The 22,443-nt window shown below is 34.4% G+C and overlaps 1 protein-coding gene across 4 annotated transcripts in view; it reads right to left on the bottom strand.

Moving 5' to 3' along the window:
• The window catches only part of ERBB4 (erb-b2 receptor tyrosine kinase 4), a 1,210,589-nt gene that overhangs the window by 357,506 nt on the left and 830,640 nt on the right, over positions 1 to 22,443 (bottom strand). For all 4 annotated transcript variants that reach the window (XM_017535013.2, XM_017535015.2, XM_017535010.2 and 1 more), the window contains exons 6-7: positions 9,249 to 9,367; positions 6,489 to 6,630 (exon numbers count right to left, since the gene is read on the bottom strand). In XM_017535013.2, the coding sequence (XP_017390502.1) occupies positions 6,489 to 6,630; positions 9,249 to 9,367 (261 nt within the window). The remainder of the gene's footprint in view (positions 1 to 6,488; positions 6,631 to 9,248; positions 9,368 to 22,443) is intronic.

Genomic DNA, 22,443 nt, shown 5'->3' with positions numbered 1-22,443 from the left:
GCTGACAATCGATGGCAGCTTCTCTGTCTGCAGTCTCACCTACGAGTGGACTTGAAACAAAGACAAGAGAAAATCTTACCAAAGGGCATAATTCTAGGTAGTGAAACTGATTACTCATTCGTATGAAAAGAGAAGTAGCCTGAGCTTAGAATATATATGAACTCACGAGCTTGTCCTGGGAGAAGAAATACTGGAAAATTTGAGAAGGAAGGGAATCTGGGGCAAGGAGATATGTGTGAATCCATGTGAGTGGGCACAAAGTATGGAACAAATTTGTATTCCAAGTTAACATCCACATGAAAGCATCCACCACAACAAACAGGCACTTTGTTTAAAGCAAATCCAATCTTGCTTTCTTTCCTTCCCCAAAAAGTGTTGATTTTGAGACTGCTCCTTAATAATCCATTCTCTGTCTTAGGGAAACCCAACCTGCAACAGGTACATGCATGATATTAAATAGCCATTCTTTCTTCAAGGTCTTGTGATACGGTTTGGATCTATGTCCCCACCCAAATCTTATGTGGAATTATAGTCCCCAGTATTGGAGGTGGGACCTGGTGGGAGGTGACTGAATCATGGGGGCGGCTTCTCATGGTTTAACACCAACCCCTTGGTGTTGTCGTGGCAAGAGTGAGTTAGCATGAGCTCTGGTTGTTTAAATGTATGTAACACCTCCTGCCTCTCTCTTCTTCTTGCTCCGGCTGTGTAAGACACACTTGCTTCCCCTTCACCTTCACTGTGATGGAAAATTTCCTGAGCCCTCCCCAGAATCCCTCATGCTTACTGTATAGCTTGCAGAACCATGAGCCAATTGTGCCTCTTTTGTTTAACAATTACCCACTCTCAGGTATTTCTTTATAGCAGAATAAGAACAAATTAATGCATCATGAAAAATATGCTACAATGAAACACTTTCCCACTTCTGCCAAATGGAATAGGTAAATATTATAATTAGCCTTATATCAGTTAGATTCAACTTTTGTAGCCAAATGAGTTTCAGAAAATACATGTTTGGAGTTTTTTGATTTCAGAATTCTGGATTAGGAAATGCTGCAGACCTGCATTTAGAAGCTTAATGTCCTTGTTTTCCCAAGAAAGCTTCAATTTGGCAAAACAAGCCTTATAAGCCACGCCCATCAGATATTTAAATTTTTTCATAGACAAATACTGAAGTGTTTTAAATGAGTCTGTAGTTTGAGATATGTAAACTAATGTGAGAAAGGAAGACGGTAAGTTATCACATTTAAAGTGAACCAGCCATATAATTTCACACAATAGGTCTTCATATTTAGTCACTTGCTAGTTGCTATAGTTTGGAACTGACAGCCTTCAAAGTGAACCACTGTAAAGTATATAGTAAAGAAAAGGGGAATTCCCTAGTTCAAATTTACCTGGTACTTCTGCTCTAGCCCAACACTTGGGCTTCAACCTCAGGACTTGAATAAAAGGGATAGCACCAAAAAACTCCAAGAAAGCATAGTTTTGACTGTCTTTGGGGAAGACATCATAATTTGAAAGTAGTAGAGTAGGTAGTAGTATAACATGTGTCTAAAAAGAGGAAAAATACGATCATCTAGCCCCATTCTACAACACTGCCAAGTCCTCAGTTTTGTAAGGATGCTAGATGGTGACATATAGGGTAACTTTAGATAAGAGGGTATTAGATGAAAAGCACTGGTGTGAATATTAAAAATTTAAGAAGTGAAATCTTTGCTGTCTTAGAGTTAGTGTGTCTGTGACTTTAAAATGTCAATTAAGAGACATATTAAATATACATACATATAAACATAAAGAAGACAAAGCACAATATTTTTAATGGATATGAACATGTTTCATAATAATGACTAGAATTGTGTTTTCAAAGCCTTTTTAAATAATCTACTCCTCTTGGCCAGGCGTGGTGGCTCATGCCTGTGATCCCAGCAATTTGGGAGGCCAAAGCTGGTGGATCACCTGAGGTCAGGACTTCAAGACCCGCCCCGCCTGGCCAACATGGTGAAACCCCGACTCTACTAAAAATACAAAAATTAGCTGTGCTTGGTGGCATGTGCCTGAAATCCCAGCTACTCAGGAGCCAGAGGCAGGGAAATCACTTGAACCTGGGAGGCGGAGGTTGTGGTGAGCCAAGATTGCACCATTGCACTCCAGCCTGGGTGACAGAGCAAGACTCTGTCTCCAAAAATAAAAATAAAATATCTATCCCTCTTATCCTTATATCCTACCTATCTCTTTGATTGTTATAATGACTCTGGAAAGCAGGGAAGGAAAATAAATACATTTATTTTTAAGACAGAGTTTTGTTCTTTTTGCCCAGGCTGGAGTGCAATGGCATGATCTTGGCTCACTGCAACCTCTGCCTCTCAGGTTCAAGCATTCTCCTACTTCAGCCTCCCAAGTAGCTGTGATTACAGGTGTGTGCTAACATACCCAGCTAATTTTTGTATTTTTAGTAGACACCAGATTTAACTATGTTGGCCAGGCTAGTCTCGAACTCCTGACCTCATGTGATCCACCCACCTCAGCCTTCCAAAGTGCTAGGAATACAGGCATGAGCCACCGCATCTGGCCAGAGATATAATTTTTATAACCCACATCTTAAAGAAGAGGGAATAGAGAACTAAATGTTTTATTTAAAAATCATGTAACTAATAAAGAGACAAAGCCACAATCCATAGACACTCTAAACCCATGTCCCTTATACAGATTGAGTATCTCTTACCCAAAATGCTTGGGACCAGAAATGTTTCAGATTTCAGAATTTTTGGGATTTTGTAATATTTGCATAAACATAATGAAATACCTTGGGGCTTAGACCCAAGTCTAAAAACTATATTCAGTTTTTATGAATCATACACCTTTACGTATGACCTGAGGTAATTTTATATATTTTAAGTAATTTTTTCTGTGAAAGGCAGTTTGTGTACATTGAACCATCAGAAACAAAGGTATCACTATCTCAGCCACCTGCATGGGCAATCTGTGGTTATTTGGCATCACCATCATTCATGACACTAAATTTATATACTACTGATAAGCAATCACATTCTTACACTTATTCACACATAAATATGTAAAAGTAAAAAAAAAAAAAGTATAACACTAACACAGTGAAAAGATATTGTGCTCAGAATAACTAGGTATCACAGTAGAATCACCAGAATACCTGTATCAGCTGTGAAACAAGAGCAACAATAAACAATGCAGGCTTTTAGTGTCTACCTATGACGCTGTGTTTTGATTAAAAGGTTACTATACACTGTGTTTTCTTAGGTACAAAGAAACATCAGAAACAGTTGAGGAATCAGGGAATGGGTCCTATAGGGATAAGGGGGCTTTCTGCTTGGATGGCTTTCTAAAATGTTTCCTCCGGGGTCATCTGCCTCATTAACAATGAATTTTGTCTTAGAAGTCTCGTTTTAATTGCATAAACTCACATGATTTCTTGTTCTGCTATGAATATACCATGCCCTAGTCCTTCAATAAGCTCATTACACATTTTCATCAAGTCATCTCTAGGAACTTTTTATGCAATGTTAAAAAATCTTAACTGTCACTATTACCACAATCACTTTTATACAGAGCCACTTCTGCTATTTCACCATCAGTCAATAAAGGAACAACTTGTTATCAATGTTAAACACTTCTGTGATATCCACTTCTTCCAGCTTACTGACGAATTCTGAAAATATATTTTTTTCTTACTTGGCATAGGGAATCTTTCCAAGCAACTACCTTTTCCCTGAACATAGTCACAGGTCAGAGGCTGTACCAGGCATGCAAAACTGTGTCTTTAATTACTGTGTTCCAAGCACTGACAACAGCATATACAGCATTCTTCAGGCTAAGCTCCTTTTGAAAACCTACCCACACCCAGGCTTCTGTTCACTGCTACTAGCATGCTGCTCATGCCTGTAATCCCAGCACTTTGGAAGGCCAAGGTGGGCGGATAATGGGGTCAGATCAGACCAACCTGGCTAAAACAGTGACACCCTGTCTCTACTAAAAATACAAAAAAATTGGCCAGTTGTGGCAGCAAGTGCCTGTAGTCCCAGCTACTCGGAAGGCTGAGGCAGGAGAATCGCTTGAACCTGGGAGGTAGAGGTTGCAGTGAGCTAAGATCTGCACCACTGCACTCCAGCCTGGGAGACAGAGAGAGACTCTGTCTCAAAAAGGGGGAAAAATGTGTTTTTGTATTTACTCTTCATTTACTCTTCAGACTATAATGAAGGATAGTCTGGTTACATGGCTGAATTAATGAAGTCATATTTAGGGGAAAGTACATGGCATAAACATTATTTTTGATGAGAGTTTCAGCTGCAGGATGAGTAGAACAGTTGTCAAGAAAAAACAAAATCTCATAGTCATCATCCAGTCCAGCTTCCCAGCAGTGAGCAGGAAGTGCTGGTTCAAAATGCTTGAGTGAAGTCAATAAGAAAAGTTGTTCTGGTAACCCATGCATTTTTGGTAGCCTAATAATTGGCTGGTAAGAAGTTCTCTTTGGAGACAGTGAGGATGCAACCTTTTGCCTACCATGGCAAGTTTACATTGATGTGTCCCTGCTGCATTAGCACATTCCAGCACAGTTATTCTATCTTTGGCATCCTCAATTCCTGCAGGGGCTGTCTAATGAACTGTGGTCAGTGTTTGTCTGGAGGAACAATGCCGAAACAGTGATGTTTCATCAGCATCACAGAATTGTCCTGGTGTCAGATATTTATCAGTGATGACCCGGGCAAACTCATTGATAAATTTCTCCACTGCTTTGTAATCAGCAGATGTTTTGTCACCATGAATCTCTAAAGATTTAGTGCCATGTCTTTTCTTACATTTCTGTGGCCAGCCTGTTGAATATTTACAGTTCTCTTCAACTTTCAGTTCATTGTGCTAGATCTTTGCTTGTTTCATGATCAGCGTATCATTATGTGGCATATGTTCAGCTACATGCTGACAAATTCAGTCTTTCAATACACAAGCAAGATCTTCATTATTAGCTTTATCCAGTGTTTTTCTATTTTTCATTAGCTTCTGTTTGTCATTTTCAGCACAGGACTCCAACAGTTTATCCTTCTGTTTTTTCAGGTCACACAAAGTGTTCATTCCAACACTGCACTCTTCTCTAAGATGTTGCATACTTACACCATTCTCCCATTTCTCCAAAAGCTTGACTTTCTGTGCTACAGATAAACATAAATGTTTCCTCTTATTCTTTCCACTCTTACTCAGAGGGATAGCTGCAGGCCTTTTTGACATTTTCAACAATATCTCAACACCTCAGAGCATAGAATAAGCAACAAAACCCAGTGAGTAATGCACAAAGGTCTTGGTTCCATGTGGGGTATTTAGGAAAACCTCCCATCGGTGTGTCTGGCCTGCACATGTGCCATTTTATTACCCTTGGTGGGTATGCTTCCCTGGGGAAGTCTGGGTATACATGAAAAAGATACATCACAGTTGAAAGGAGCTGAAAGTGTGTTTCTTTTTCCCCCTTTTGGGAACACTAAATAAACTGTGTTGTGTACATTTTGACTGTGACCCATCACATGAGGTCTGGTGTGGAAGTTTCCATTTGTGACATCATGTCAGCACTCAAGCTTTCAAATTTTGGAGCATTTCAGATTTTGGATTTTTGGATTATGGATGCTCAGCCTGAACTTCCCACTGTATCACATACACAAAGTGAAGTAAGTCACATTACATGTATGGTACAGACTGTAAAGAATTCTTTTAAATGAGTATACAAACATATATAGTGATTTTTTTTCTGCCTTTCCAACAGGAAATATCTCATTGGTCACTCAAAGCAAAAAAAAAAAAAAAAGATTCACGCAAATATCAATATATTATCCTGAATATCTGATGAAAGTTAAGCTGTTCATTTTGAATCCTCAGGATGTTATCAATTTGTTTAAGATCCTTTAACATACTCTTTATATATATGTTTTAAGGTTAATTCGCTATTAAATCTGTCTCTCTCTCTCTCTCTCTCCCTCTTTATATATATATATATATATATATATATATATATATCTGTGTGTGTGTATATATATATATTGTTTAAGGTTAATTTGATATTAAAATTATAATGCTAAATATTCTAGTTACAAATAAGGAATCAGAAGTAATTTTAGGTAAAAATCCATTGTAATAAGAATCAGACCCTATTCATTACATAGCTTGCTGCCACTTAACTAATTACTTTTTGGAGAAGTGGTACGACAGGCAAAAAATGTTGTGGTATAGTAAAAACAGTAAGAGTTTTATAACCTCAAACACGTCATTCTTTTACTATGAAACTTTACACCAACCACTTTAAATTTTTGGTTTAGTTTCCTTATTTATAAAATGGCGGTAATAGTACCTATACTCACCTATAGCCAAAGTACTTAACAATATTCTTACAAGCTTCAAATTAAAATAAACTAACATACAATTCCTCTGATTTCAAATAATGACCTAATTAATTTGGTTATTCTTATTCTGTTACTTACGTGGACATTTCTTGACACAGAATGCTCCATACGTGTACTTTGCATTGAAATTGTGCTCCAGTTGAAAGGTGGTTGGATTGTAGACAAAGGTCTGGGGACACTGAGTAACACATGCTCCACTGTCATTGAAATTCATGCAGGCCTGCAACATAGCAAATATTACTTTCATTTACAAGTAAACTTCATAATACTTGTTAATCAAACACTGCCCAATATGCAAAAGTTGTTTTCTTAGTATATAATTATTCCATAAATACTAAAAAAATTTGATAATTTTAGAGTCATGTATGTTTCTTAAATTTCATAAAAATTTTTTTGCAGTGTCACTAAATAGGTCATTTATGGTTACTGATGCTCAAAGTGATTAATATGTATCTAGTAATTTCTAAATTGAGAATTGGTTGAATGTTAGCTAACAGTGAAAAATTATTGAAGTTTACACTTACTCAAAGCATTTATGCTTAATCTTAGAGTACAGCACTTGCAACCAAATCCCTAATTCTACAGGGTAGGCATTCACTTGAGCTAGTCATCATCCAGTCCAGCTACCCAGCATTGAGCAGGAAGTGCTGGTTCAAAATGTGTGGGTGAAGTCAATTAGAGCTGGTATTTTAAAGAGTTCCATGTCTCATGTGATGTGTAAAGCTAAATTATCACCATTGTCTAGTAAGAAAACATTGTGATGGTCATTTACATTGGACTTAAAGAAACAGCTCTGGTTGGTGACTAGCCAAATATGAATACAGTATATGCAATGCCAAAATGTAAAGAGATAACTAGCTATAATTAGCTTATAATTAAATAATATGATGTAATTTCTAGTAGGTCTTTTTTCCTAATGCCACTCCACTCAGTAAAAGCCATCATGTAGAAGTAAGTTCATTTCTGCTGACTCACATATTTATATTAAGAACTCAATTTATTAATATTTTCAAATTCATTTGGGAAGAATTAAAACAATTTTATCACCTGAGAGGTAGGCATTTGATATAAAAACAGAATATGTGTATTAGTCTATATAAACATGTGATTAACAAAAGTGTGGATGAGTTAATTCTTTTTATTAAGAAACCAAGCCATTTTAGGAATAATTTAGGGCTTGGGAAGCAAACTAATCTGAACTCAAGCTATGATTTACATTTAATCATAAATAGTACATATGGTTATTAATAAGCATTAATCTATTCTGTTTCCTCAAAACATTTGCTTCATCAATTGTTGTTTTAGCAAGCACTTTATCATAAACATGACAATTCCCTGATGATGGTCTACTAGATGCATAATCAGAACGAGACTTACTGATGATACATTATTCACTAAGATGACACATTCTAGGAAGAATCCATTAAAAACCAATCTAGAAAACTCAGTAAGTTTTAATTTATGGCTATAAAACTTCATGTGTCCTTATAATTGCTTTACTAACATATTTTATGCAATGTTGTACACAGATTGCTTGGGAACAAAGAAACATAAGTCAGAGGAATAAAACAAATTTACCTTTCAGACAGCATACAAAACAATGTAACTTACACTATGGCCTTAGTCTGGTATTTGAACATTCTGTACCAAAAGCCAAAGTGGAATCACTGGTCCATTCCATAAAAATAATGGAGTGATAATTTGAAGTTCACTTAGTACTGTGCTTATCATGATAATGGAACCATGAAGAAAATTGCACTGCAAAACTTCTGAGAGTTTTTGCTATTGCTGTTTATTGTTGTTGTTTTGGAATTGTAATACAATACCTGCAGTGTTCAGTGTCCTCAGAATCAAGCTTCCATCCTCTGTCTGATGATAGACAGAAGAAGGTTCTCAGTTCAAGACTTGCTGAGTATCTCCTTTAAATTTTTAACATTATTTCCTTTTCTTCTTCCTCCCTATCCACTTCTGCTGTATGTATTTTTGTTTCACTATTGAATGAGTGCAGATGACAATATTTCTTATGATATTAATAAAACTAAGAAATTACTGTCCATATCATAAGAGCTTTAATATACAGTTTACTCATTTCTGCAATTAGGTTTTCTTTTCTTTTTTTTTAAAGCTCAATTCTACTACATATATTTGCTGGATATTTGAGAGAAAAAAATGTCTGTGTTCATTTTCAACTATAAAAATATTTGTGTATTTTTAAGATTTTTAGCTTTAAAATTAAACTGGTGTTCTTTGTATGTGAAATTGACTTAACTAAAACTCAGAATTGCTGATATGTATGCCAAAGAACAAAGAGTACTGTCAGGAATATGATATCAAAATATAAAAACTGTCCCTAACAAACTATTTGTAAATCTTAAATTTTTAAATAATATTACCTTTAAAAATCTAAACTAGAAAATACTGAAACTCAAAAATATATCCTCTATAACATTTAAATTTATGTTCAAGAAATAAAATGCAATTGCTCCCACTCACAGAACTCAATGATGCAACCACATAAACAGGTAATCACTTAATCGCTACATTTCTAGAAAGGATGCTATTAGATTCTAAAAAGATATCTCAATATATTCTCCAGTGAATCTCATTTGTAATATAAATTATATCAGAAAATACAATTCATTGAACAGAAGAGAATAATTCTAGTTAATCAATAGCCAACTCAGTGAGGGAATGACTTCAAGGAGGGCCGAGCATTTTTCTTAACCCTCAAGTGGCTAAAGTTGATCTTATTGTAATAAGATAAAGATTCAATATGCCTGAGCCAAACAGGGAGGGAAAGGGGAGCAGGATAATAAAAGAGAGAAATCGCAGACATACGAAACAGTCTGTGTCCTTAGGTCCTGAGCATCCTCCAGCACATTCTCGATGGCAGCAGTCACTGACGTAGGGTCCGTAGCATCTGCCGTCACATTGTTCTGCACACACGGTCCTTGTCACTGCAGAAGACCGAGATAGGACCATGATCAAAGTCTGCCACCAAGAGAAACTCATAAGCAGAGTTCTGGAATGACAATTTCTCAACCTCTTTGACTCAATTCAGTGCACATTTAATGAACGAGGTTTGCAACTAGATCAAAATTGTTACACAAAAATCTCCAAAATTAATATATAATTTTTTTATATTCTTTCTTGTTTTCGCAAATAATTATAGTGTTTTATGACAATTATACAACTTAACAAGAAAGACTCCAATCTGAAGCCAGGCACAGTGGAGTGTGCCTGTAATCCCAACTACTTGGGAGGCTGAGACAGGAGGACTGCTTGAGGCCAGCAGTTCAAGGATACAGTGGGCTATGACTGCACTTGTGAATAGTCACTGTGCTCCAGCCTGGGCAGCACAGCATGACTTTGTCTCTAAAATTAATAAAAGAAAAACAGAAATGACTAAATAGACATTTGGCAGGCTAGGAAAGGTGAAGTTAATTCACACAATGGGTATAGTAAGCTCCTAGTAGAAGGTGTCCCCAGAAATGGGTCTGAGATTTTCAGTAGTCAATGTAGAAAGGGGCACATAAATGTTTAATTAATTCACATAATATTTTACATGAGGAAAGAAAGAAAAAAGTCAAGAAAATAAGGGAAGGAGAGGGATGGGGAGGAAAGGGAGGAAGGAAAGAAAGAAAGAAGGAAAGAAAGCCATTCATAGTAAACACAACAAAAAGTATCATTGCTCTTTTCTTATAACATGCTTCAATCCAACCAAGCTGACAGTATCATATAAAGGATACTTTAGTAAAACCAATGCTAAAGAATATGCATTAAAATTATAGTAATAAGAGACAAAATTCTGCTCTTCTCACTAATTCCAAAAAATATTTTTATAGTATTTAAGGTATGAATTTTACAGGAGATGTATAGTATATAATTTCATGGTTTCTATATTTTCACTTCAGCCTTGTTTCTGCCTACATTTAAAAATAATTCTTCTAAGCTTTCTTTGTTGCTACTTATCAAGATTCTGCCTCATAAACATTAGCATTCCCCAGACTTGTTCTTGACAATTTTTTGGTGGTGGGGGGACTATGGCTCATTCCTGGGTAAAAGTCATTCATCTTCTACTTAGCATACTATGAGTAGATGACTTTCAGATCTAGAACTGAGTTCTCTATGGAGCTGCAGCATGTATTTCCAGCTGTCTACAGAAGTCCCCATTTTGATATGCAAGGTGTAAAACACAGAACGTAACTTTCCTCCCACACCCACTACTGAGTGGATTTCTCCTCTAAGTTCCCTTATCTCAATTAATGGAAGCCATATATCCAGCTGCTTGCTAGCAATTCGTAATGTATTTTCTGTCTCCTATCCCCTCATCATCACTTCTCATACCTAATAACATTGCCAAGTATTAGCAATTGTTTCCTAAATATTTCTCAGTACATTCCCTCTTTTCTATTCCAACTTTATTCAAAAGCCTCTCTCTAAATTATTGTGTAGTATTCTAAAAGTTTTCTCAGATCTCATCTTTTCTTTCCAGTTAATCCTCCACAAGGCCCTAAAAGTAATGGCTTGAAACTGCAAATATCAATGCCTATAAATCAGTGTTGATTCCCAGTATGAAACTTCTGACCATCCCTGTACTAAGGATTAAGCCTTTGGCAAGGGACAAAAGTCCTCCATAAGTTGACCACCATGTCTACCCTTCCAGGAATCTCATCACTCTAACTCTGTTTCTCACATCCAGTCAGATAGAAATACCACTTGCTATTCAGCTGTGATTCTCATTGCATCTTCACAAGGCATTTCTCCATGTTAAAAACTTTTCCTAGCCTCTCAGCGTGGGAAATACTTGCTCTGAAACCTTTCCAGACACAGCTTCTAGCTGAGTTATTTTCTCACTCTTGCTTCTGAACAATCAAGAAGATAAAGTTAATGCAGCAGTATAGATAGTCTGAAGATCTAGGTTCAAATCCAAAATATGTCCATGTGATATGGGCAAGTTATTTAACCACTCTGTAGTTTACTTAACCATTTTTAAGATGGAGTTAGTATCAGTACCCATCTAATAGGACTGAGGATAAATATAGAGGTATAAAGTGCTTTACATGGTCCCTATTAACAGTGCTCAGCAACTTATTTTTATTGCACTTATACATTGTATTTTTTTCATGTTTGCTTCAACCTCCACTAAACTATGGCTTTGTTGAAGTTTATTGTATTCCTTAAGTTTTAATCTTCAGTGATAAATACAAAGTTTTTTTACTTAACACACAATATAAGTAAGTATCCCCTCCAAGTAAATAGATAAGTCCTATATTGCTAATTCAATGGCAGTATCTTCTGGGTGCTTAATATATTTATCAGAGACATAAAAAGGTATAGAGAGTTAAAGAAGTAGGTCACTAAGAAATACAAATAGATATTAAAATACTAAGAAACAGATCATATGAAAATACATATAAATTGAAATCATTGTTAATTTCCATTATTAGATTTAAATGCTCCTTCAGTTCTGCTGTTGATTATTTCATGACTTCATATTTATACTTTGGATCCTCTTCCACTGAACATGATGATGGTATTCATAAAATAATGCACAATATTGAATATGAAGAATATTATTCTATTTGAGGTTACCTAATTATTCTCTATGAAGTACAATCAATGCAAACATCAAATATAGTTTAAACTAAAATGGCACTTGGACTCACCCTCTGTCATGTTTTTATTTTGTAAAAATAAGGTTACATGCTACTTTTTACCATAAGCTTTAGAAGATTTGGAAAATCATAAAATTTTTACATCTGGATTGGTGAAGGTGTATTTTGTATTTGCAATTTGGGTTACATTAAACTTCAAAATAAATTATTTCTTCTATTAGTGTTCTGGTACAAAATTCTACATAATAAATCCTCTTGGCCTATCCCTTCATCTTCTTTAAGTCTTTGATCAAATCACACGTTTGTAGTAAAGTCTGCCGCTGTTTAACACTGAATCTTTCCCAATCAACTGACCCCTTATGAACCTTTCTCTTCTTTTTTCTCTTTCTTTCTTTCATCTCCCCTCCTTCCTGTATTTTGTTACCGCATCAATTACCATCTAACATATTTCACAACTTACTTATTACATGTATTTTGTTTCTTGGTGTATTGCTATGTTTGAAACTGTAATTGGCATTTACATAGTTTTATTTATATTTATATTGGATACACACTACGTATACATACGATATATATATATATATATATATATCATATGTACCCAAACAATTTATATCCACTCATTAACTCTTCGTGTCACACATTATGCTTATATTGATATTTCCATCTTTTAACCAAGTAGTATATTTTAGATGCCCTAATTAGTAATTCATACAATGTAAAGGAAACTTTTTTAAAGGAAACACTTTTAATAGACAGTTTTGTACAGAATAAATTCAAAAACAATTCTTCTCTTCTAGGTTCAATAAAGTGCTCTGATGTATCAACAGTCACCAATTAAAATAGCAGACATTTGTTAAATAAATAAATTACTAGATTTGAAATGTGTTATCACAGGACAGTTTATCAATTTGCTTCTATTTGACAGCTATTGCTGGGCTGGGAAACAATAGCATGGAGTCAACAATCTTATAAGTCACATCATATTTTAATCATAGATATGTCTAAGTGCTACTTTTTATTTTTAACCCTACAGAGATTTAAAGTAACTAGACAAAATGTTTCTGTGCCTCTTTATTTATTTACTTTGGTTTATCCTGCCAAATGAGAAAATCAATGCAGAAAATAATTATAATGACAAGACAAGTAACCCTGAATTTAGTTAAAATTAATTATTAAACAATCATGTTAAAATTTCTGAGTACTCTATTTAAATACAAAAATAGTATGTTATAAATATAATCCAACATAGTATAATATTTGACTCCATAGCAATTATTATACTATGGAACTATTAAGACATTTAAATAATTTAATCATTTGTGTTAAATTAACTTTAAATTTTTGAAAATGGCAATTTTTTCCGCATAGTGGTCAAATATTTCATATTTTTCAGGGCACTTTGATTTCAGATATTATATTCCATTTTAGAAACATGCAAAAAATTCCTCTATATTATTATCCAAATGCAGATGCATTCTACACTTCTTATTTAACATGTTAAAAGGGAATTATGGTTTGTATTTTCCAAAAATAGTCTATAATTGATTTTTTATATATACTACATTCAACATTAAATATAAGGTGTTTCACCATCAAGATTTTTACATCCCTTAATTCCAAATGAAAATTCAATAAGCATGAAGCATTTAGACAAATAAAAGGTAGGCAAAACACACACACACACACACACACACACACACACACACACACACGCACACACACACAATAAGCTTGATTTCTAAACAGTGACGGGTTAAAAAATATTTCTTTATATGATTATATGAGACTTGTATCAAGAAAGAAAATATTCCTTTAAACAATTCAAGGCTACATGCAGGACAAGTGGAAGGGCATCATAGAGTAAATTTATTTAGTAGCATTTTTTGATTAATAAACATTACTTAATGTGAATAAACTCATCATATTATGCTCATATTTTATTTTGATGGAGACACAAAACAAAAAATACAATTCCTGAAATAAATGAGGTAAGTCAGCCTCTACAGGAACATTAACTTATAACTGCTTTGGTTTTTATTAATTCCATCCTTGCCCAAATATTTCATTACATTTTTTTCTTGTATTTAGTATCCTTTCTAAATTGCTTCACTGGGTGCATTAAAATATTTGGGTCCAGTTTTAACTAGCTTAATCATTGGTGATATGCACTACATGTGATTAATATAAAACGTAAAACCTGGGATGTTAAACTCCTTATATTGGTGTCACTAAACTTGACATGGGGAATGTGAATTCTTTCAAAATATCCATTAGAGAATTAGATGGGTAACATTAAAGGAATCAAACATTTCATGGTAAGCCAATACTGCTGAGAGAATATCTTATCAAGTCAAAAAATATTAAAAAATTGTTAAGTAGCTTAATCTTATCAGTATCTCACTAATGAGAAATATGGCTTAATTACTTCTTTCAATATAATGATTATCAATACTATGATTAAAGTTATTCCCTTAGAACAAATTTATTTTACTTGAAGAAGCTTGGCAATTTACTAAACACTGATTGTTGCTTCCTAGCAACAATAGCAAAAAAGACAAAGAATATTCATAAATAATGCAAAACAGAGCACTGACATCATAGTGACAAAAAGATCTCTGTTCCCCCATTAACTATAGAAATAAGGATAAATATAGGCAAAGTCTTTGCTTCTTTCTATACTCTGACACCTCCTTCTCCTCCCCTATCTCCTTCCTTATCTCCTCCAGCTTCTCTCCTTCAGTGCCTTTCGATTCTCTTCATCCTCTACCCAGTGGTTCTGAACTGGGCTGTATATTAGATCATTTAACAGAGTCTTTTAAGCTTGAATATTGGAATTCTTCTGTAAGTAAAAATTTTCATTCAGTCAGTATCAGTGGGGCCCAAGACTGTCCATTTCTAATAAGCTCCCAGGTAATGTATCTGCATACTCATCTACAGACCCCATATTAAGTAGCAGAATATAGAGTATTTTCTAGGAGCTTTGGTAGTTTTAATAAGCTCTCGAGGATTCCAGTATTCAGTTTAGAGTTGAGAGCCTTTATTTTAACCAGTCAAACGGGAGAAAAAATTTTAAGTCACTTACATCATTTGATTGACTGATTATTCCTTGTCTGAAACTTAATCACAGTGATTGCTTTAATTTCCTATTTCGTTGTAAAGCTCTCTATCACTAATTGAAAAATCAAACAAAAATTGATGTGCAAGCAGACAGGAAAATTTGGGAGAGAAATGATCTATATTTTCAATAGAAATACTGTCTCACTGGTTCTGAAGGCAAACATTATGGATAAATGAGGTATCAAAAAACTTCCCTTCTCTCACCCAGCAGCTGTCCGAGTGAAAAGTATCTTGGGGCAATCCACAATTCCATTGCTAAGCACATCTTAAAGCATATTTATTTTATTTTGTTATTATTATTTTTTTTGAGACGGAGTTTTGCTCTTGTTACCCAGGCTGGAGTGCAATGGCACGATCTCGGCTCACCGCAACCTCCGCCTCCTGGGTTCAGGCAATTCTCCTGCCTCAGCCTCCTGAGTAGCTGGGATTACAGGCACGCGCCACCATGCCCAGCTAATTTTTTGTATTTTTAGTAGAGACGGGGTTTCACCATGTTGACCAGGATGGTCTCGATCTCTTGACCTCGTGATCCACCCGCCTCGGCCTCCCAAAGTGCTGGGATTACAGGCGTGAGCCACCACGCCCGGCCTATTTTATTTTTTAAATTTTATTTCAACTTTTATTCAAAGACTCATACCTCTATGCTGCCTTTATTCTATTTTTGTTGACAAAATTTTGACTAATTGTGTTCATAAAACACATCATGCTTATTAACTAGATAGTATTTGAATCGAGTGTTTTTATGACGTTTTCAGTTACACACTTCATGGTTTGAGCTAGAAGAGAAATACTTGGGTTAAAATAGAGGTGATGCGGGTTGGATGTGAGGAAGAATTATTGACTATTACCAGGATAAAAACACTGTAATGGGCTTCTTAAGTGTTTATTTGTCACTATTTTAAGGGAAATCTCTTCTAAATGTGTTAGACATCCACTTAATTAAAGATAGGAGGGTTGATGAAATGTTCTCTAGAGGTACCCACTAGCTCTAAGATTCAATGTTTATTCCTATGAATGATAAAATTGTGTCTAAAAAACTGAACACTTTGGGTGTAACATGCTTTTAGAAAGCTATCAATGGGATACTCTTGAAGTGAAATACATGAAGCTCACAGATCATCCAAGAAGAGGCATTACTTATAGAACATGTTAAACTGTGTAAAAAAATTAGGTTCAATGAAACTAATGCCAAACTATACATTGTTATTCATTCTTACAAAAGAGAATAATTGAACATATTTGTGTGTCCAGGGACAGGTAGATTCTAAAAGCCAAACAGAAAGATTTAAAATAAAGATGTCTGGCCCATCTCCTAAATTCTGACTCAGTAAGTCTGGGGAAGGTATCAGAAAATTCATTTTTATTTGGAGCCTTAAGTTTTTTTAGAAGTAGATTTTATAAGCCAATATCTCCAAACTTCTGCTGTAAGGCACTCTCTTATTTCTAATAAAAGGTTTCCATACATGGAAAGGCAGAAGCAGAGCTGGTTTGATCTTAAACTAGAATGCTCTTTCCTATTTCACATTACATCACAGAAGAAATAAGTCAAAAATTGTTGCCTCACAGAGTAAGGCCTCATCATAAGCCTACGTCCTAATTTTTACAGGAAAATAATTTTGCACTTTAAAGACTTTTCAATTCTTTAAGCCTGCAAAATCGTATGATCTAACATATTTAAAAAGGCTCTCAGAGATCTTTTGTGAAAAAAAAAAAAATAATTAGACCTAGCAAAATGGAATTATCAAAAAGCATCTGGGCTTCTAAATGACCAGAATCATATACATTTTTACAACACAAAATAAAATATAACTAATTCTCTTTTATTATTAATTACTAATTGGTTTGGTGATAGTTACTCTAGATGAACTGACCAGGACATACCATGAAGTATACACTCCACAGGTAAAATAAGTGTTTAATCCAAAATGCAATCATCTCTGTAGTTACCCCTGGAAAACACAGAAAATTCCTGGACAGTCCTTAATTAACAAGAGTAGGCTCAGATTTTGGCAGCTACTAATCAGGTTTGACCTGATAAATCCCTGGTGACCCATGGACTATGACATGATAATATTGTTAGTTATGTCAAAGAGGTAAGGGATCTTGTCTAATCCATTCTTTGTCACCACCTGCTTTATTCATTTATTTAACGAAGTTTTATTCAACCTGTTTTATAAAGACATGATCTATGATTCATTGAGGAATCGTAAAGCTGATTTTAAACTACACACTTGGCCACCAGGGAAATTCTCCCTTCTTAATAGGCTATTAGCATCTCCACAGTTTGTCAGTCACGATTGAAAAAATATCGCCCTGTTACATTAACTATAAAAATAATCTTGAGGGTTAGTATAAGTTACTTTGCATATTCCTTACAGGCCTGTAGATAATGATTTCAAAGCAATAAAGGAAGAATATGAATCTGTAGAAGAAGCCTATAGTATTTTTTAGGAATATTTTTAAAAATTAGAATTGAGGTCTGCACCTTACAGTCTGCCAATAAATGATAGGCTGCAGATAAAGCAGCAAAAAAATTATAATAATTATATCATAGATCTTTCACAAACCAAAAAATATGGAAAAGTTGGTATTCAAATTTTTAAAATCACTGTGCATTATAATAGACATTTCCACAACTAACCCTGTTGAAAAACAACAACAAAAAAAACCCAAAAACCAAAAATTAAATTTTTTTTTACTTATTCTAGTTCCCTATCCAAAATATTAGCAGAGGAAAATACTAGTTTTTCCTCTACTAAGATATTAGTAGAGGAGAATATTCGGGCCAAGAGCGAAGGTGGCTCACACCTATAAACCCAGCATTTGGGAAGTGGAGGCAGGGGGATCAGGCCAGGAGTTGAAGACCAGCCTGGCCAACATGGCAAAACTCTGTCTCTACTAAAAATTCAAAAATTAGCCGGGCAGAGGCAGGGGAATCGCTTGAGCCCAGAAGACTGAGGTTGCAGTAGGCCAAGATCACATCACTGCACTCCAGCCTGGGCCATGCAGCAGAAAATATTTTAAAATATTTTTTAAAAATAATAAATATTTAGAAATTCTGTCTCAAAAATATTTTAAAAAATTGAAAATACTCAAAGAATGTTAAGATTTAAAGAAACACAGAGCATCATATTAGGAAGACAATGAACAAATATCTGTTGAACAAACAAATACTATCTAGTCCAAATTTCTCATTTTATTGATGAGGAAATTAAAACGGAAATAAACTTACGTGCTTATGAGCAAATCTAAAATAATGTTCATACATCTCTAAGAAATATCACTACTTCTTCAGAGTATTCCTGGAAGTTTCTAGTTTTGAAGAGGTGAAGAATTGGGTAAACTATTAGTGAGCGTATAAATTGATACGTGATTTGTTGAAGACTAATTTGTCTATCAAATTTGTATATGTAAATTCACATGTGACCAAGCAGTACTATTTTTTTTTTTTTTTGAGATGGAGTCTTGCTCTGTTGCCCAGGCTAAAGTGCAATGGCATGATCTTGGCTCACTGCAGGCTCACTGCAACCTCCGCCTCCTGGGTTCAAGCAATTCTCCTGCCTCACCCTCTTGAGTAGCTGGGATTACAGGTGTGCACCACCATGCCCAGCTAATTTTTTTGTGTGTTTTTGTAAAGATGGGTTTTACCATATTGGCCAGTCTAGTCTTGAACTCTTGACCTGAGGTGACCCACCCACAATGGCCTCCCAAAGTGTTGGGATTACAGGGGTGAGCCACCGTGCCCAGTCAAGCAGTTCTATTTCTAGAAATCTGACTTATAAAAGAATGTGCGCCCGTGGACAAATATGTATATAAAAATACTTATTAGTTGTTACTGAGAATAATACAATGTAACCTAAATTTCCACTAATAAGGAATTGTTAATTATAGTAGCTTGGGAAATAGCTGCAGCATTAAAAAAAGAATGAGATTGGTTTCTATGTACTGAAATGTAAGGGTTTTAAAAACATAATGTGCAGTGAAACAAAAGTAAGTCACAGAAGAATAGATATGGCATACCAATTTTTGTAAAACACACAAAACAACGTCCCACAACTTTTATGTGCTTATGTATATATGTAAGTATAAATACATACATATATATCAATATTACCATAAAGTAATCACTCTATGAAAAACTGTAGGTTGGAGAAGTATATTTACTGATGGGAAGACATTATTGTTTTTAACTGTATGAACTGAGTATCACATGAATTTTAAAAAAAGCTATACTAAAATAATCTGTGCATTTGGCAGAGGAAGTTAATTATCCCAGTGTTACAGATAAAGAAGTTACATTTAAAAACTAGTTTATCCTAGGTCAAATAATAAGCTATTATCAAAGTGGAGTTTAAAATTAGTTTTCTGACTCATACATCTTCATTTATGTGGTTTCATTAACAGTCACACATAGTAGATGTCTAAATGTAAAAATCAAAAGGAGTAAAATGGGAGAAGAAGATAGTTTCAGGAACAGTTTTAAATGTAACACTGAATAGCTAAAGTAAGCAAACAGGTGTCCACATTACACCTCTGAAAAACAGCTTGGTTGAGGCTATTTTAACTAATATGATTATGAGTGATGATAATGAAAACTAAGATACTACTCAAATACTCTTTATATCTCAGACCCAAAGAGGTCCAACACTGAAGTCTATACCTCAGTAAAAAAGGCTTCTAAAGGAAACCACTTTAAAGAGTTATACCACAAGCATATTTTGAGGGTATACAAAGAATATGTTTTGCTTTTCTCCTCATAGAACACATTTGGGATTATCTTCAGACAATCAGGCCAAGCAGACTGGCCTATGTCTGTAACTCCAGCACTTTGGAAGGCTGAGGCAGGAGGAGTTTTTGAGCCCAGGTATTCAAGATGAGCCTCGGCAACTTAAGGAGACCTTGTCTCTACCAAAAAGAAAAAAGAAAAAAAAAAAAGTAGCCAGGCATAGTGTGTGCATCTACAGGCCTAGCTACTTGGGAGGCTGAGGCAGGAGGATCACTTGAGCCCAGGAGTTCAAGGTTACGGTGAGCTATGATTGTGCCTCTGTGTTTCAGCCTGGGCAACACAGACTCTATCTCAAAAAAAGAAATAAAAAAGATAATAATGTCCTCCTACAAATTAAATGATGCTTCTTTGCAGTGTTTTTCAAACTCTTTTTTAAATCACAATTTACAAGACAAATAACATTGTATTATCATGGCTCAGTACATACATATTTGATGAAATGTTTTCTGGGATAATATTGACCCTAATTAGTACAAGAACATTTTGATACTGCCTATTCTATTCTATTCTGTTCTGTTTTATTCCAATCTATCCTATTTCAAAGAAAATTTATTTTTTGGGCAGGGACCACTGAAGTGATTTTATAATCTACTAATAAGCTGCAACCAGCAAACTAAAACCATTGCCTTCTTGCATGAACAAAGGTCAAATTCAGAAATCAAAGAAACAAATCTGTGTGCTCTTTTTAGTATGTGCAGCAAATTAGCCTTCTAATGAATTCAGGAATTTAGAGCCACTGGTAATAAAATTTCCTTTTTCTGAAGTTTTTGGATCCCAGAGGATATGGAAAATCACTGCAGAATACTGCCTGCCATAATGCCTTATCTTCAGAATTGTGCCATTGAGACTGACTATTCTCAGTGGTTTGTGCTTTTTATTCCCACCATCATTACCAGAAATTTGGGATCATTCTGTCTGAATTTCTCCTATATGGCAGTATATTAAATTGTGGGTCAATACAAAACAACTTTTTGGACCCTCTCCAAGCAATATATTTATAGAAAATAATATAATCTATAGATATTAAAGGTTTTATGCCTGATTAATATATTGATAAAAGAAATTATAATCTCTCTGATCAGGACAAAAGTTTGGAAAGCCTCAACATTTACCAAAAAGTCATGTCACAATAAAGAGGGTGTTACTTATTATATTTGTAGTTACTTCCTTCCTTAAAATTCTGAAATTACATATGCAGTACCTATTTTCAGGGAAATATAATACAGATATGTAGAATTAAAAACAATTCACTTGTCCTCTTACTACAGCAATAACCAGTGTCAAGTTTTGGGTCTCTATGAATGCTTAACCTCCCTATTATGGTTCCACATTAGTATGACAGTTAAGAGAACACATAACGCAAAACCAAAAGTAATTCAAAATACCTCAGATCTTTATAATTTTCAAATCCAGGAAGGGGACACAATCTCCTTTCACGCCTCCACAAAATTATCCCATGAATCTACATTTCTCTATATGAAGAAAACTCTTGTTCTCCTCCTTCAGAACTTTTCCTCGCCCCTCTTCCTCTTGTCTCTCCTACCTTATTTCCAGTATATATACTGGAATGATTATGAGGTTGGAATTAGATAATACATGTGCAGCTGTTAGCGCAAAACTGGCATAATGGATAACTAAAAGAAGTTCTCTGGAGATGACTTTACATAATTTTGACTTTACATGACAGCTACTTTTGACTTTACATAATAGCTGGGCTAGATTAGACACATTGCTTAACCTTTCTGTGCTTCAGTTCTTCATCTATAAAATAAAAATAACAACTGTACTTACCTCATGAAGCTGTTACAAAGATTTTATGTATTATGGAAAATCATTAATTTGGAATAGTGCCTAATATACAGTGAACAGTATATAAATATTGGCTTTTGGTATTTTTAAGCAATCGATAAGTAGATAGTTATTATTCTGCCTTATAGCTCGGTATTTTTAACTAAATATTATATCATTAATAGTCTTTTGTAGAAGCATAAATATGCTTCTGCTGTATTATTTTTCAAAGCTCTATATTATACTATTATATGAATATGACCTAACTGAATCAGCTTTCTAAGATATTACATTTTAATATTTTTACTATTGTAAATACTGCTGTAATATACAGTATTTAACATTCATTTTGTGCATATGATAATCTAAGTGTTAAAATAATACATTTTGTGGTTCAAGAAAAATGTATATTTTAAATCCTTTGACACCAATGACCAATTAGTCAACATGGTGATTTTTACCTATTTATAGTCTACCAAGAATAACTGATACTGTTCCAATCTCCACACTTTCATTCTTACTAGGAGTTATGTGAATATATTTTTAATTTATAAAATTGTACATCATTGATTATAAGTAATGTCAAGCATTTTTTGCAGATTTTTGGTATATTCAACTCTTTAATTTTATTAAAATTACTTTAAAAATACAAAACTATACTTAACTATAATGCAGCTAAAATGATCTTTTTCTTTTCCTTTTTTTTTTTTTTTTTTTTTTT

This window comes from Cebus imitator, unplaced genomic scaffold (assembly GCF_001604975.1).
Source record: "Cebus imitator isolate Cc_AM_T3 unplaced genomic scaffold, Cebus_imitator-1.0 Scaffold89, whole genome shotgun sequence".
In the NCBI taxonomy this organism is placed as follows: domain Eukaryota; kingdom Metazoa; phylum Chordata; class Mammalia; order Primates; family Cebidae; genus Cebus; species Cebus imitator.
The sequence above is the reverse complement of the archived record's forward strand: the minus strand, read 5'-3'. Positions and strand labels throughout refer to the sequence as shown.